This window comes from Saccoglossus kowalevskii, chromosome 15, assembly GCF_978046115.1.
Source record: "Saccoglossus kowalevskii chromosome 15, keSacKowa6.1, whole genome shotgun sequence".
Lineage (NCBI taxonomy): Eukaryota > Metazoa > Hemichordata > Enteropneusta > Harrimaniidae > Saccoglossus > Saccoglossus kowalevskii.
Window position 1 is genome coordinate 21,745,901 of NC_140655.1, and position 15,769 is coordinate 21,761,669.

Below are 15,769 nucleotides of genomic sequence, written 5' to 3' on the forward strand. Positions count from 1 at the left end.
TTTACCACAGTTAAATATGTATTTTAGTTGCAAATACCAGGAGATACAAGAACATGTGGGTGTTCAAAATGGAAGACAGGAAATTACCCGGATGTGTCTGGCAACGTCTATCACCTCATTTGATATTAGTGTGCAATTTCGTGAAACCAGCATTTGTTTCCACTGTTTCGTTGTTTTTAAGTAAAATTTACATGATAGAAGGACACAGGCTGTGAGTAAGAATGAAGACAGACTTCTGGGCAGTCGAAGAACAGTGTTATATCCGAGATACAGTGGTCTAATTTTATATGAAAACGTTTTGATAAAAATAAATTTGATTCATTCTTAGTATTTAAACAATACGAATCTGAATAAAAGTGGTACAGGTATGAGAAATGTGTTACTTAAAACTCAGTCTGGGTCTGCTGGTGATAAATCCTTCTTCATTCGCCGTCATGCAGAAAGTGTGTCATAGGTCAGTAGTGGGTTTAGTTCCTACTGTAAAATGTTTATTTTTGTTTCAAATGCCAGGAGATATAAGGACATGTTGGCGATTAAAATGGAAGACAAGGGAAATACCCGGATGTATCTGGCAACTTCTATAATTTAATATGTATGCATATCATTTCCATCTAATTTGTTCACCTAGAGATGGTGTGTTCATTTGATAAATTTTAATTTTTACGTGATAGCATATTACTTGATAATAGTATGTAATTTCGTATAATCTGCATTTGGTTACACCGTTTCGTTGCTGTTTTTTAAGTACAAGTTACATGATGGAACAGCAAAGGCTGTGAGTAAGTGTGCAGATATACCTCTTGGTAGTCGAATAATTTGATTTGCAATCGTTTTTATAAATATCAATTTGATTCATTTCAAGTATTTAAACAACACGAATCTGAAAAATGGTATTGATGGAGATGCCGTGATTAACATCCATAACAAGAATCGCGCTATAACGAGTAAATTAACATCGTATAAGGAGAATAGATAATGAGAATGAGAAATATGAGCTCGTTAAATGGTAACAATATGTTATAAACACGATTTTAATTAATTGTTACTCCACAAAAACGCCCAGGTAAACTAGGAATATTCTAGAAGGTCCATTCTACAATTTTGTTACTATTATGAATCAGCACCGACCAACGAGTCTAACCTAGCCGTGGAGGGTTTTTTCAGACGGGAATTTAGCACAAATACATACTTGATAAAATAAAAATATAAGAATAGCTTTTATATGACCACTCACATGAATCTGAGGTGTACAGTATGTGATGACGATCCACATTACAAGTGAGGAACATTTGATACAACAACATTAAGTTGTATTCTGAGTAAAATAAAGCTTCCTTCCCTGCACTCCCAATACTTTTATATTCAGCTCCTATTTTGTTGTGATGGCAAAAGAGAACTTTTGATACAGGTTATTTCATACTCAAGAGGGGAATCTCCATAGCAACTTCAAGAACTTTGGGTGTTCTAATCAATCTAAAAGTCTACCTCCCCCCAACTATTGCTTAGTGGTCTTGCAAGGCGATATTTTCTCAAGCGCTAGCCGAGAAGGTACTGGAATGATCCCTATTTCGTTACTGAAGTAAGCATCCATACATTGCACCCATTGTTGGAAGGTAGCGCATTATAAACCAGAAAAAGTCAGAAGCAAATAAGTGGTCAAATGTTCAGCATTTTAGTCACCATTAATGCAATATATTTCTTTTGTCTTTTGAATTTGTTTGCATTTTCTGATACCCCATCAGTTTTTTTGTTCTATTGGTTCAGCCCTCATATGGCTGTACATTTTCTGATACCCCATCACGTTTTTATTCTATTGGTTCAGCCCTCATATGGCTGTGCATTTTCAGATACCCCATCAGGTTCTTATTCTATTGGTTCAGCCCTCATATTGCTGTCCATTTTCAGATACCCCATCACGTTTTTATTCTATTGGTTCAGCCCTCATATTGCTGGCCATTTTCTGATACTCCATCACGTTTTTTAGCCTTCGCAGACGAAGTCTACCGAGGCTTATAGATTGGCTTCCGTCCGTCCGTCCGTCCGTCCGTTCGTCTGTCTTTTACCTCTCTTGACTTTGATATGCTCTGTCCAATGTTTTTCCAAGTTGGTGCATATGTAATTCTCAGTGTCATACATATGCACGCCAAGTATTTTTTTGATTCGCCAAAGTTTCACTGTGTTTTTCTGTGATTTTCAACATTTTACTAGTAAAAATGCCGACATTTGCCGGAAAAATCCGAGTTCTAACGACATCTCGCAAGAGAACTGGCATAACGTATTGCGCATGCGCCAGTCTAATCGCTGAGGAAATCGTCGTCGTTTTCGTCTGAGGATATTGTATTCCGGGACTGTATCTTTCTTTGCACAAGCCTTATATAGATTAAATTCTATCTCAAAGGTATGAAACTGTGCTTATGGTATTTATTATGAACTTTGATTTATCCTTTTATGTCATGACTTTGGTGAGAAACTAGCGATCGCACAGTGTCACACTTTACCAGAAAAACAGTTCTGCTATTATTGTAAGAACTGGTTATGAAACGTGTAAATCGAAAGTTTATCTCGTCATTTAGGAGGCTTGGGAATAACGTTTGGCATATAAAATACTGGAATATTAAAAACGTAAAAGTTTAGGACAGGCTGATCGTGATTATGTTATACACGATTGCTATTTCCGGTGTTCATTGGCAACTGCTAGCAGATTGAAAGGAAGTGTGAAACTTGGTTTCGTGACGACATATTAGACTAGAATTATCGAGAAAACACAAGTCAAGTTCGGCCAACCGTGACTGCTTGAAAGCAATGATGAAATTGAGAAGTGCTGTAATTCAATATCAATGAATCTATCATCACTTTTAAATTACCTTTGAAGTAAATATGATACCCGGGTGCGTTACTACACTCGTGACCGATACCGGGACCTACCGGTGTTGAAATTTATTGGTAAATCGAACCTCTGTCAACAGAGACACATTTCCCCAATCAGCTATTTATTTCGGTACTGATTAAGTCAGAGTGGCAATTTCAATGTTTAGCTACCATAATTTATCTCCATTATGAGCAGGAAAATTAATTACGGACCCCGATTGAGATGGATTTAACGGCGGCCATGTTTTTATTGTTGACAATGTGCAGTATGCAAATTACCAGCACGCGCGGGAACCTATTAAGAGAGCTGTGAAACAATATTAGGGAGGGGGTCAAATTCACGTAATCCTCAATTTTAATGATGTTGACTCAATAGTCATAATTTTTTTTAACAATATTAACTAATATATTTTTGGCAATATATCCCGTTTTAATCATCTAAATTTGTTTCACTGTATACAGTAAATCTTTATTTAAAAAATACAACTACAATATGTTAATTAGTATGCAAATTAGCAGCCAATCGGAGACAATTTTCTGGAATGAACACTACAAGCCGTTCAAAGGAAATTTTACATACACTTAGGTTACATCACTACCTCTGCTGATTAGTTTGTTATGCACTTCTATCTGCATTTATATTAAATGTATTATATTTTGTATTTTGTATTTTTTTATTTCTTTTGATATCTTGGCATCCATTTGGTTCAGCTCAAGTGAAATTTTCTGCATATCCCTGGTCAGATTTTAATGACATTGAAAACACAAGTACTCTGGCTTTTTGCACATTCTTAATATTTTATTTTTGCAGAATCCCGTGAATATTAATTTTACAACTTTGTAGAGTGGAAACAGACTGGTGAATTAGTTCATCCTAGACTTTGGTAGAACATGTTTAAAATAGTACAGTGTGAACTGCAATTTCTTTCTGGCTGGTGTAAATTTATTTAGTTATATTTTTTCGTACTAAAAAGACTCAAATATCTTTTTTAATTAAATTTAACAGCCAATGGGAGCACATATGCTACAACCTCTGCTTACTTTGGACTAAATGTTTTTTTTTTCTTTTTTTGCAGGTGCAGAGCAAGAATTTTTTTCTCAGAAAGCAAAGCCACTGGAACTGCATGTATTACAAAAACATACCGGTACTATTCGCTACATGTCTGACAATTGTATAAAGTTTCGCAGGCCCTCAACCAAAGCATAAATATGTGTTTGTCTGTACATAAAATTTCACACGATTTGTTAATAAAAACTTGATAATATTTTTCTGGATTTTTGCACTTTATTTGTATCATTATCGTATGAGAAGTACTCTTGTCCTTGCTGAGAATAATGCTGACCTGGATGGAGAGTGCTATAAACTTGAAAATGCCATAGAAATCACATTTGCCAATTTATGTCCATGCAACTTTAGAATGACTAGCGAAGGCTATGCCATTCATAACTTGTATTCTATTGGTTCAGCCCTCATATGGCTGTGCATTTTCTGATATCCCATCACGAGTGTATTCTATTGGTTCAGCCCTCATATGGCTGTGCATTTTCTGATATCCCATCACGAGTGTATTCTATTGGTTCAGCCCTCATATGGCTGTGCATTTTCAGATACCCCATCACGAGTGTATTCTATTGGTTCAGCCCTCATATTGCTGGCCATTTTCTGATACCCATCGCGTTTTTATTCCATTGGTTCAGCCATCAGATGGCCATGCATGTTCTTATACCCCATCACGAGTGTATTCTATTGGCCCAGCCCTCATATGGCTGTGCATTTTCTGATACCCCATCACGTTTTTATTCTACTGGCCCAGCCCTCATATGAGTGTGCGTTTTCTGATAACCCACCACGATTGCCTTCTGTTGGCTCAGCCCTTATAAGACTGTACGTTGTCTGATAACCCGTCACGATTGTCCTCTAATTATTTCCTGATACCCTCTCACGAGTGTATTCTATAGGTTCAGCCCTCATATTGCTGTCCAGTTTCTGATACCCCATCAGGTTTTTATTCTATTGGTTCAGCCCTCATATGGCTGTGCATTTTCAGATACCCCATCACGAGTGTATTCTATTGGTTCAGCCCTCATATTGCTGGCCATTTTCTGATACCCATCGCGTTTTTATTCCATTGGTTCAGCCATCAGATGGCCATGCATTTTCTTATACCCCATCACGAGTGTATTCTATTGGCCCAGCCCTCATATGGCTGTGCATTTTCTGATACCCCATCACGTTTTTATTCTACTGGCCCAGCCCTCATATAAGTGTGCGTTTTCTGATAACCCACCACGATTGCCTTCTGTTGGCTCAGCCCTTATAAGACTGTACGTTGTCTGATACCCCGTCACGATTGTCCTCTAATTATTTCCTGATACCCTCTCACGAGTGTATTCTATTGGTTCACCCCTCATATTGCTGTCCAGTTTCTGATACCCCATCAGGTTTTCATTCTATTGGTTCATCCCTCACACTAATGTACTCGCATGTAGAATACAACATATATTGGAATTCCTTTCTTAAATTCTTGAGAACTTTCTGATACACTATTTACATAACCTTATTGTGTGAATTCACCAGTGTGAGAATTGTTCAGGCATTACAACTAATCCTCTTATGCGCTTTTATGAGTGTATTTTTTTATATATGGTGCCGTTCTGTACAGGAATAAATTACTATAAAGATTGCATTTATTACTTTTCTTAAAAATATCCCCAATATTAGTATTATTATTTGTAGATGTATGACTTAAATTTTTAAAACCATGTTTGATGTTATAACCTGGACATACTTACAGCACACGTCACCCCACTTATAACAGTACACAACTTTCAGTATAGCAGTATACAATTCCTAGAATGTGTTGTATTCTCGGGGCGGTAGTATGTTTTACAGGAATATTGCTCACTTGCATGAAATATACAGGTGATTTTATGCAGAATGCAAATGACATCAGCATATAAAAGGCAAGTGGCTTGGTAGGTATACTACTGTGGTATAATTTCGGAATAATTCTTGAAATCATTACGATTCGTACACATACCAGGTTAATTACACAAAACTGTGAATTGTTACGCACATACTTATTGTGCAAATATTTTAATACAATTATTTTCCTTATCAGCCACTACAACCTTACCAAATGGTTTATCATTTGTGACACAGATGCCACGGGGAGTCATCAACCCATCAACATGACTATCAATACGACATACAAATTGACCATGGCAGTCATACTTCTGAACCCTATTATTACCATTTTCACTTACATACACATATCCATCTGTATCAGTAGCTACACCTAAAGGATAGTTTAGACCAGAATATCCAGAACTTCCAAACTTGAATAGAAATTTCCCATCACCAGTCAGCACTTGTATGCGATGGTTGCTTTGATCTACTACGATGACATTACCTTTACTATCTGTAGTAATTCCAAAGGGACTTTGAAAATGACAATCCCAAACACCCTCCGATCCGAATGACTTAATATATTGCCCATCTTGGCTGTAGACTCTTATACAGTGGGATCGTTGATCAACAACATACACTATTTCATTCACAGGGCTGATGCTAATACCAATAGGGTGTCCCAGTTGCGTATTGCCAAAACATCTAATTAGTTCAAAATTGTTATTACATACAACTACTTGTTTGTTGTTACTGTCTGTTATGAAATAATTACCATCCCGTGACTCTGCGGCAAACCGTGGATTAAATGGTTCCCTGAAACCAGTGAATTGAATCATTCGTTTATGTTGTCCATCCAAGGTCAGTAATTGAAGTCGATTATTTCCACCATCACAAACTAATACATTCCCATCACTGGTTATCAGGACACTGTCAGGTCTATTGTATTTGCCATAATTACCCATCAACCCCTTCTTAGGAATTACATTAATCTTAACAGGTGAACCCTGCACCGATTTGTTATTAACTAAAACTGTCATTTCATGCACCCCTTCTACATTAGCCTGATATGTAAGACTACAAGACCCGTCTTTATTTTCAGTCACTTTCACATCTTCTATCGTGTCGGAAGGAGTTTTCATTTTGACTTGGATTGACTGTTTTGAAGGCAGAAAGTTCACCACAGTTCCACCACTTGCCGCCAAGGTTACGGATAACTCCCTTCCAATTCTACCATACTTTGGAACATCTTTTATCTCGAAATTAAATTTATTGTGAAGTATCACTCCGAGGGTTTTGGTCTCACAGAAGTCACCAGATCTTTGAAACTCGATGTAGTCATCTTGAGTTGGATCTTGTTTGGTTTCTAGTTTTATCAATTTCTTAATCTGTGACGTCATCCCCTTCTTTGTAGACATCAGTTGTGTAGCATTCCCATAATTCATTAGGTTAGTGGCAAATTCACGTGCATGTTTCACATCATTTTCTGCAATTTCCAGTTCTTTCCTTTGCGCATGCAAATTCTGTTTTCTCTCACTGAATACCTTGTTCATTTCTTGCAGTAACTCTGCCCCGCTTTCACGAATTTTAGCAGTGATTTCCACCACCACCCTTTCAATGTGAGCATTTAGTTTATGTTCTTCTTCGCTAAAACGATTTTCTAGCAATTCTGTCACATGCTGTACTTTCTCTTTGCTCTCCTTTGCATCTTTTTCTTTCTCTGCTAGTATGTCTGCCATCTTGGTTAGATAAATGGTATATTGCTTGGTGGCGTCCTTCAGATATCGGTAATTGTGTTCGGGTAGTCGGTGATTTAACGCTGCACATTCTGAGCAAATTTGATTGTCACAGGTATCACAATAGAATTTAAGCTGGTTGCCATGGTGATTGCTGCATATGACAGGCGGCTGATCTTTTATGCCAGCAATATCAGTGGACTTTGTAGCTTCGTACGCTTGGAGTGTCATCACATCGTGGGATTTAGTAAACGGAAGTCGTTTATGTGGCAAAGTACAATTGTCACACAGCCCTACAGCACAATCAATACAATATGTGGTTACCGACCCTTGCTGACACCCTTCACATTTCTGAACGTCGTTTGTCTCTTTGTATCGTTTTTCAAGTAATACGACCAACTCGTTTACAAAAACGTTCGGCTGCACACTGCTGGCTCCTTCTGGAAGGTCATGAACTCGTCTACATACAGGACAAGGTATACCCTTACCTCCCGATTTCTGTAAAAGTTTGTCGATACAGTGCTCACAGAAACTGTGCAGACATGGTAGAATCTTAGCATTACGGTACCTCTCAGAACACACCGTACAGACGAGAAAGTTGTCATCGATTTCTTTACGTATTTTCAATTCTACCGAAGCCATGGCGGGACGTGTCACGATATATCAACTGACAAAAATGCACTGCGAGACTGTGCGTCACCAGCCTAGTCACGTGATACGTATACTGAGAATTAACTGATGACCATTTACTAGGAAAAGGTTTATTGACATGCGCAGGTGCAACATTCACAGTTGATCATTGACCCAGCAAACGTGTGTCTGCACGTAATGTAGTACGGTACTCGTGAGTCACGTGTGCGCACAGTTAAGCGTATATAGCAGTGACTATATTTCTTGCTAAAAACAGTCAACGATTATTTTTTATTTATTAGTCATCAGTATGTGAACTTTTTTGGTTTACAGTCAATCTCTTTTTCGAGAAAAAAAAACGGTAAAAATACATGCATAGAATTTCAATTTAGCAGTAGTTTTCCACGCATTTCCTGATAAAAACCCACACAAATATTGTCAATTGTTTAAATAAGTAAAAATTAAGGAAAATGATATTATTTTTACTTTCGCATAGCGCTCTACTATAACACGGATCATTGATGTACATAAAAGGCCATGTCGTAAGTAACCTGTACGAGTCAGTGTCGTTGCTAGGGGCTACGGGTGGGGCTTTGGTTAGGGTTTGGGGTTTGCAAATCAAATAAAGCTTTAATATATAAACTATATATTCCAGATACACCACTAAATTTCACACACGGCATACCAATTTCTGACTGACAATAACGCACGTGTTTGACACTTCCATAAATGCAGATGCGGTGTAATTGAATAGTAATTGTTAATGGTAATTATAATTGGGTTATGATGGTGGATGATTGGACAGGGGCAAAAGGGTTGGAAGTGCTGGTGCCGGATTCTTGGCGTATACGCATTTGTGAATATGAATTTATTTTTAATTGGTTTACAATAATTAAAATTTATCTGATTTTTATAAAACGATACATTCATCAAACCTTAGATTTTAAACACGGAATTAAGTAAACAATGTGATCTCAAAACAGAATAAGTTGGATACACCATAATTTACTTCACGTTCTGTTATTATCCATTCTATTATTATACATCAGTCACCGTAACGCCATAAGTCACAGCGTGCCGTAATCATGCGGTATTTTACGGGGTATTATCATCCTACCATATAAGGAAATGCGAATTCCAAATATGGAACGATTACGCGCGTAAGCGTCCTCTAATAATAAAATCAAAAGTTTTAACATGGCTGCCACAATGGTTTGACCGGACTCCACACAAAGAAATTTGCTGATTCTGATAAACTTTTTTAGATTTCGGCATTCCCATGATGTTCCTTGGAAGGACAAGATGTATAATAATAAGGGTATTACTTAATAATAGGTCATTTAGATTCGAATAATTTTGCAGAAACTGTCAGAAAAATACAGTATTTTTACCAAGTCAAATCATATTCATTAAAGTTGGTGTTCACACGTGAGTTGTTGAACACACTACATAATTTTATTCGGCTTCTTTCAGTCATAGTTCAAGACAAATAATAGGCAAAAATATAGAGAATATAGCAAATTATTTTTTCCCTAATATTCTTGTGTGATCGGTAATTATGAAAATTATTGTTTGGGTGCATAGGAAATACATTTCCTTATGAATTATTCTAAATATAAATTTCTGAATTATCTGGTCAAAATAAGTGTTTTCGGGGGATTCCCCCAAAAGAAAGAATTTCACAATGTCGAAAACGGAAAGTCTGAGTGGCACAGTTCAACCTTACAACGATCACCACAAATGAATATTAACTCTAGGCGTCGTATTACAATAGTTAGCGAATGAACATTCAATTCCCCCAAATTACTAGGATTTAGAATGTAATTTATGATCACTGTAGCTGGCGCTAAAAATTCCTGTTACATGCCTCATCGCCAGACATAAGTTATATTTTTTCGTTACCATGGCGATATAGAAAGTAAGTCCAACTAACATAAAGGATTGCTTATATAACCAGATACAAAACAACAGCCACCATCAATGACACGAGGGGATCGCTATTGTGCAGCAATATATATATATATATATCAATAGTTGATGACACTCTCAGAATACACGGAGCACGTGGTCGGAAAATCATGTGTGATATTGTGTTATTAGTATCAATTACGAGTAAGAAGTAACTACTCAAGTTAAATACACTTGTCTGTCAAATCAAACATTAAAATAATTATGTGAGACAATTTTGTTTCGAACATGCCATCAACAACAACATGCCAGGTATTTGTCATAATCACCACATATTTTGTTTGCATTGCAATATATACTAATATTACGAGTGATCGATAAATTCCCGGCCTCACCATGAAACAAGTTGCGTAACTCCTATTATGGGGTATAACGTTATACTATAATTTCCTAAGTCTTAAGTCAGTCAATTAATGTATGTATTCATTAATGAGCACGTGGTGCCCATTTAAAATCAGCAGGTGAGAAGAAAATCACAAAATTTATCAGACAGAAGCTCGTGTTGTAATCAAGTATCTCTATAAAAATGAGATGACTCCCAAAGAAATCCAAGAAAACATGGTCTCGACACTTGGTGTAGACTCCTCTTCTTATTCCACTGTAAAAAAGTGGGTTGCTAACTTTAGGCGAGGCAAGGAGAGCACGAAAGATGGCCGAAGTTCTGGACGCCCAAAATTCACGTAAAAACCGGGTTGAGGCCATCCATCGCATGGTAATGAATGACAGACGTGTCACTATCCGACATATCGGGCATTCACTAGGCATCAGTTATGGCGCAGTTCAAAATGTTTTGTTGAACATCTTGGGGATGAGCAAGCTGTCTGCAAGGTGGGTGCCCCGAATGTTAAGGTAGAGATGCAGTTTACCTGACAGGTATTTTAATTAGTTAATTAGGAAACCACAAAACTATACATTTTCGGAAAGCTTATTGTATGAATTTTAAAATTTTGTAAGTATTTTTTTTATGAACACTGTAGTTTGAAATATGCACAAAAATGTGCTTTTTTGGTCAAAAGTGATATAAACAAAATTAGCTTCTAATTCATGCTTCTGTTTCCTGTCAAAATTGGTTTATGGGTACATCTGTTTACTATGAAAAAAGTGCCGTCTTGAAAACTGTCTACCAGTTGTCAATTTTGCAGGGCAGCAGCTCAAATTTCACTACTTCAAGTTTATGCATAAATTAACACCCAGGCTAGTTGTCTGTACGATTGCTGTAACACTGTTCAACCAAAAACAATGCCCCGACGGCGTTTTGAAGATAAACACATTGTCAATCATTTGTAGAAATTTCAAAACAAAAGGTCAAAGCGTCTAGAAGCTATTTTTTTAAAGTTCTGAGATGGGCACTAAAAAGAAGCTGAGATAATTGCTTATTTGCATAACAATTCACTCAGTAAGAAGTTTGCTAATGCTCATAATTAAAATGGCTGTAACAGTCCCAAATTTAAATGTATTATCGTTTTGTTAAAAATTAAATATAGTGCATATTATGGAGATCCCGTCATTTCCTTTTTACACCATGTTTCTTTTTTATTATTTATGTACAGCCTTGCTAAATCTTGCTAAGCATTCAAACGAGATAATGTTTGAACCTGTTATCTATATTTTAAAATCGTTTTTTGAGTATGTTCCACTATTCACAATTCTACAAAATTTTAACAGTCTATAGCCACGACTGTTTGGATAATAAAAAGCAAAAAAAAATCACTCCCAAGAGCCCACGAACCTGCATCTCTACCTTAACTCCACGTCAGAAGTTGAACAGGTTGGATGTTTCAAGGACGCTTTTGACCCATTTCCAGTCAAATCCTGGCAACTTCCTCAAGAGATTTTTAACCCAAGATGAGACATGGGTTGACCACTTTGATCCAGAATCAAAAGAGCAGAGCAAACAATGGACACATAAGGGTTCACAGCCGCCCAATAAGTTCAAGCGAGTGGCATCAGTCGGCCTCTGTGTTCTGGGACAGCAAGGAAGTCATCATGATTGACTACTTGTAAAATGGTCAAATAATCAATGGAGAGTAATATGCTTCAGAACTGTGATAGTTGAGAGCAGCAAATTAAAAGAAAGCTTCGAGCTGATGTGCTCATTGTTAAAATTGTTTTCATTAAATATCTATTCTATGAATATTCTTGTTCTTCTTTCTTGTCATCAATAAATGATATGATTTGTTTTCATTTATTCATGAGCTACCTATGTGCGGAAGTTTTATATTAAGGCTTTTATCACGGTATATTATTTTGAGAGGAAGAACCGGTCTTACCTTGTAGGACAAATGCTATATTACAATTAGTGAGTACTTCATATAAAAGCGGCATACCATTTTTTTTCAGGCAAAAAAAATGTGAAAATACGCCTTATTTACTAACTACACTGTTTGCCATTGGCTGTATATAACCGAGACATTACCCCGCACCAGAAATAACGACTTTATCGGCTTCTCCAGAGGACCCTTTTTGTTTGTAATGAACTCAAAAGCGTATAACTCTCAATAAATATTTTTTGTATTACTTGCTTTCCTATTGAAGTACCCCTTCTCGGAAACCAATCTAAGACCAAAAAATTTCCTCAAACAATTGCGTGTTTAATAATAGAAAGCCATAAAACGAAATAAAACAATGCCAGAAACCTGCCCAACCTTCAGAAATTACGGTCTCCGTATTTAGTCGTACTTTTGGACAGACAATCCGTAAAAGATCTGGAATGTTAAATCACTTTATTCTAAACACATACGTTTTCAATCCGTGTCCTATAGAGGCCATTACTTAAAGATCATGAGTAATTAAGTGTCACAGGGTCATTTCTCGGTAACTCAACTTGAATTGTTGGAGTGGATATTTTGACAGTTTGTTAATTAAGTTTAATTATTTAATATATTCGACACTTTAATGGGTGTGACTAACCCATCTGAAAATGAAACCTTCCTGAATAAATTGGCGTAAAACAAAGGGATCACTTCTCCCTGCTGCCTTCCACAGTTAACATCTTGAGAAGTTTGTTGCCAGTTCCTGATACTTTGGGTTGGAAACCCCATGGCCAACTACATGTGCTTTTACCAGCTATAGTATCCTACATGGTGAAGTCTCTGTAGCCGTACGTGTGCTGCAACTTATTTGTCAAACCATCATCGAGACATTAAACTGTGTGATACAACGAACACCGTGTATGTAACTGGGTCAACTATAAAAGCTGAGTAGTCTATGACGTTGTTATTTCTACGTCGTTATACAGTTCGTCGTTACGGTGCATTGATTGATGTTAACAGTCTACAGGTGACAGTGTAAAACGTTATTTACTTTTATTTAGGAATTGTGTACTACTTACGTTGTTTAGGGCATTAACCATAGTTATTTGCATTTAAATGCTAATGTAATTATTGTTTTAACTATTTATTCTCAAATATTATGATTTGAAATTGCCCGGTATTAAATATTTTGTTGACCACATGAACTTGTGTCTTGAAGTGCGTGCAAGTTTGTTACAGGTGTGCGTGTTTTATCACAAAGTTCTGCCCTGGCATTACTGCATATGAATATATATCAATACCAATATAGCTATAAATTATTTATATTGTGCATTTTGGGGTTCAGAATCCAACCACAAGGTCGGTGACGGTACTTTATTTTGGCTGTTGTATTTCTGATATACATTTGGCGATTCTACCACACCATAGTACCTCCCCGTATAATTTACCTTGGGACATTAAAATGACGCATAACGCACGCTTTGACTTTTTGAGCGTTTTCAACTTCAGCTAAACAAATATCAATACGCGCCCGTTTAGTAATTCTGTGAATATCTCTTCTAAGTATCATATTAGTAGTGTTCACGCTACACGAAGTACGGGCTAAGATTTAAGCTGATTTAGGCTTGTCTCGCATATTTGCATTTCGGCTAGACCCAATTGCATCCATGCACTGGGCACTTAGCGCGGGCTAAGGGGCGCCATCAGTCGGTGACCTTTGTTAAGCCGCTGTTTACAAACAAATCCTTTTAAATTTAGCTTGCATATCCTGGTAAGCATTGTTCTGTTTCTCGGCGAGGAGTCCAACTGTTTCAAGATTTCGCTGCCTTTCCATATACTCAGTAAAGCTTTTGTCTCTTCGTCGCTCCAGCTTTTGCGAGGGAACGAAGTTTCGTACACACTGAGCTCGGTTGCCATTTTGGAATTTTACCTCTTAGCCCGTACTAAGGGGTTGTGCGTGAACGCAACTATAGTAAATTGTAGGTTGTTATCTGTTATAGTAGATAAACGATGTGGATCTATGGGTGACCAATCATGGCCCGATTTTAGATGCCAGAAAATAATTGATGTCGCATCGATCACATACACACTTTACTCCTTGAATCTTTGGGCCTTTCCATTATGGTTCCTGCGCCCTTCGCGATGAATTCAGACGCAGTCCGGAAGCAACACTATCTACATTTATGAACGCATACCTGCAAGTTGAGGTGCGGGAGTGGAGAATTGTTCGAGGTCGTTAAGTGTGATGGGGAGACTAGTACATTTTGCAAAATAAAAAAATAACATTTGAAACGAAAAAAATAGGGCAATTATTTTATATTGCATGCGCATTTTCCATTAAAAAAAACAAATAAAAAGATATGCTTTAGTTTATGGCTATGAAGATTAGTTTAATAAATTTGATTTGAAAGACCGATCTCGACTATTGTCGACGTTATGATTACAATAACCAATGTTTAATTATGTCTAGTTGAACACGGTGTCCCGGGGACATTCGTTTTCAAAGTAGACACAAAGGCAACATTGTAATGGTGTACATTAGCACTTCGATTTGCTTTTTTTTTTATTTTATCTTGACCATTGAAAGACTGGTCACCATTTATGTCAACAAAATGTAAATGTACTGCACCATTTCTCACATCCTCGAATTATAAGCAATTAAAGTCAACGAATCAATCAATAAGAAGCCTGGTAATAAATGACACAAAACAGAAGTCGTTGCCTGGCACAATATATAAGAAACATTTATAGGGAATATGTATTCCTATAAGATATTGTGAGTTGGAGTCAAGCATTATTGTTTATATTCCTATATGTTATTACAATTCTGTTTTTCAATCATAAGCATATTTGTTTGATATTTGTTGGTGTAATTGACAATGCACATGTTGCTGGTATGTTGAAGCACATTTTTGATTGAAGCAAAAATTTCAAAAAGATGCAATGTTGGAGACCCCCATTCCCACTTCTCAATGTTTCTTACTACAATGACAATCCTTCAGTTTGCCGATACCTAGATTTTTTTTATTTCAAATTGTTAAAATTATAGATAGTGTTCTATTAATCGTCAATCTGTTTACCAGCAATGTTCATTGTATTGGACGGAGGTATCCCTATTTTTTTTTATAATTACCGTATGTCATTGTTTCAGTCAAAACGAAATAAATGATACAGTACATATAACCTTGCAGTGTGGTCACGTTCGACTAATAACCAAACTCCGTGAAGTTACAAAATAATTTCCTTTTACCATCATCTCTCTCACTTGGCATCAATCGAGTATCATGTTCATTTCTATGATGGCAACAAAAAGGTTAAATATCAGCATGTTCAGCATAGAAGTTTTATAACGACATTATGTTGTCACCTTTGCACTTATTAGTTGACTGTCTGTATGATTTGATTGA

General features: G+C 36.7%; 1 protein-coding gene across 1 annotated transcript; it reads right to left on the reverse strand.

The window, feature by feature from the left end:
* Positions 1–5,930: 5,930 nt before the first annotated feature.
* LOC100374342 (tripartite motif-containing protein 2-like) lies at positions 5,931–8,223 on the reverse strand. Its single transcript, XM_002739842.3, has one exon. It carries the CDS (start codon positions 8,152–8,154, stop codon positions 5,950–5,952), a length of 2,205 nt encoding a protein of 734 aa, XP_002739888.1. The 5' UTR covers positions 8,155–8,223; the 3' UTR covers positions 5,931–5,949.
* Between the last annotated feature and the right edge of the window lie 7,546 nt (positions 8,224–15,769).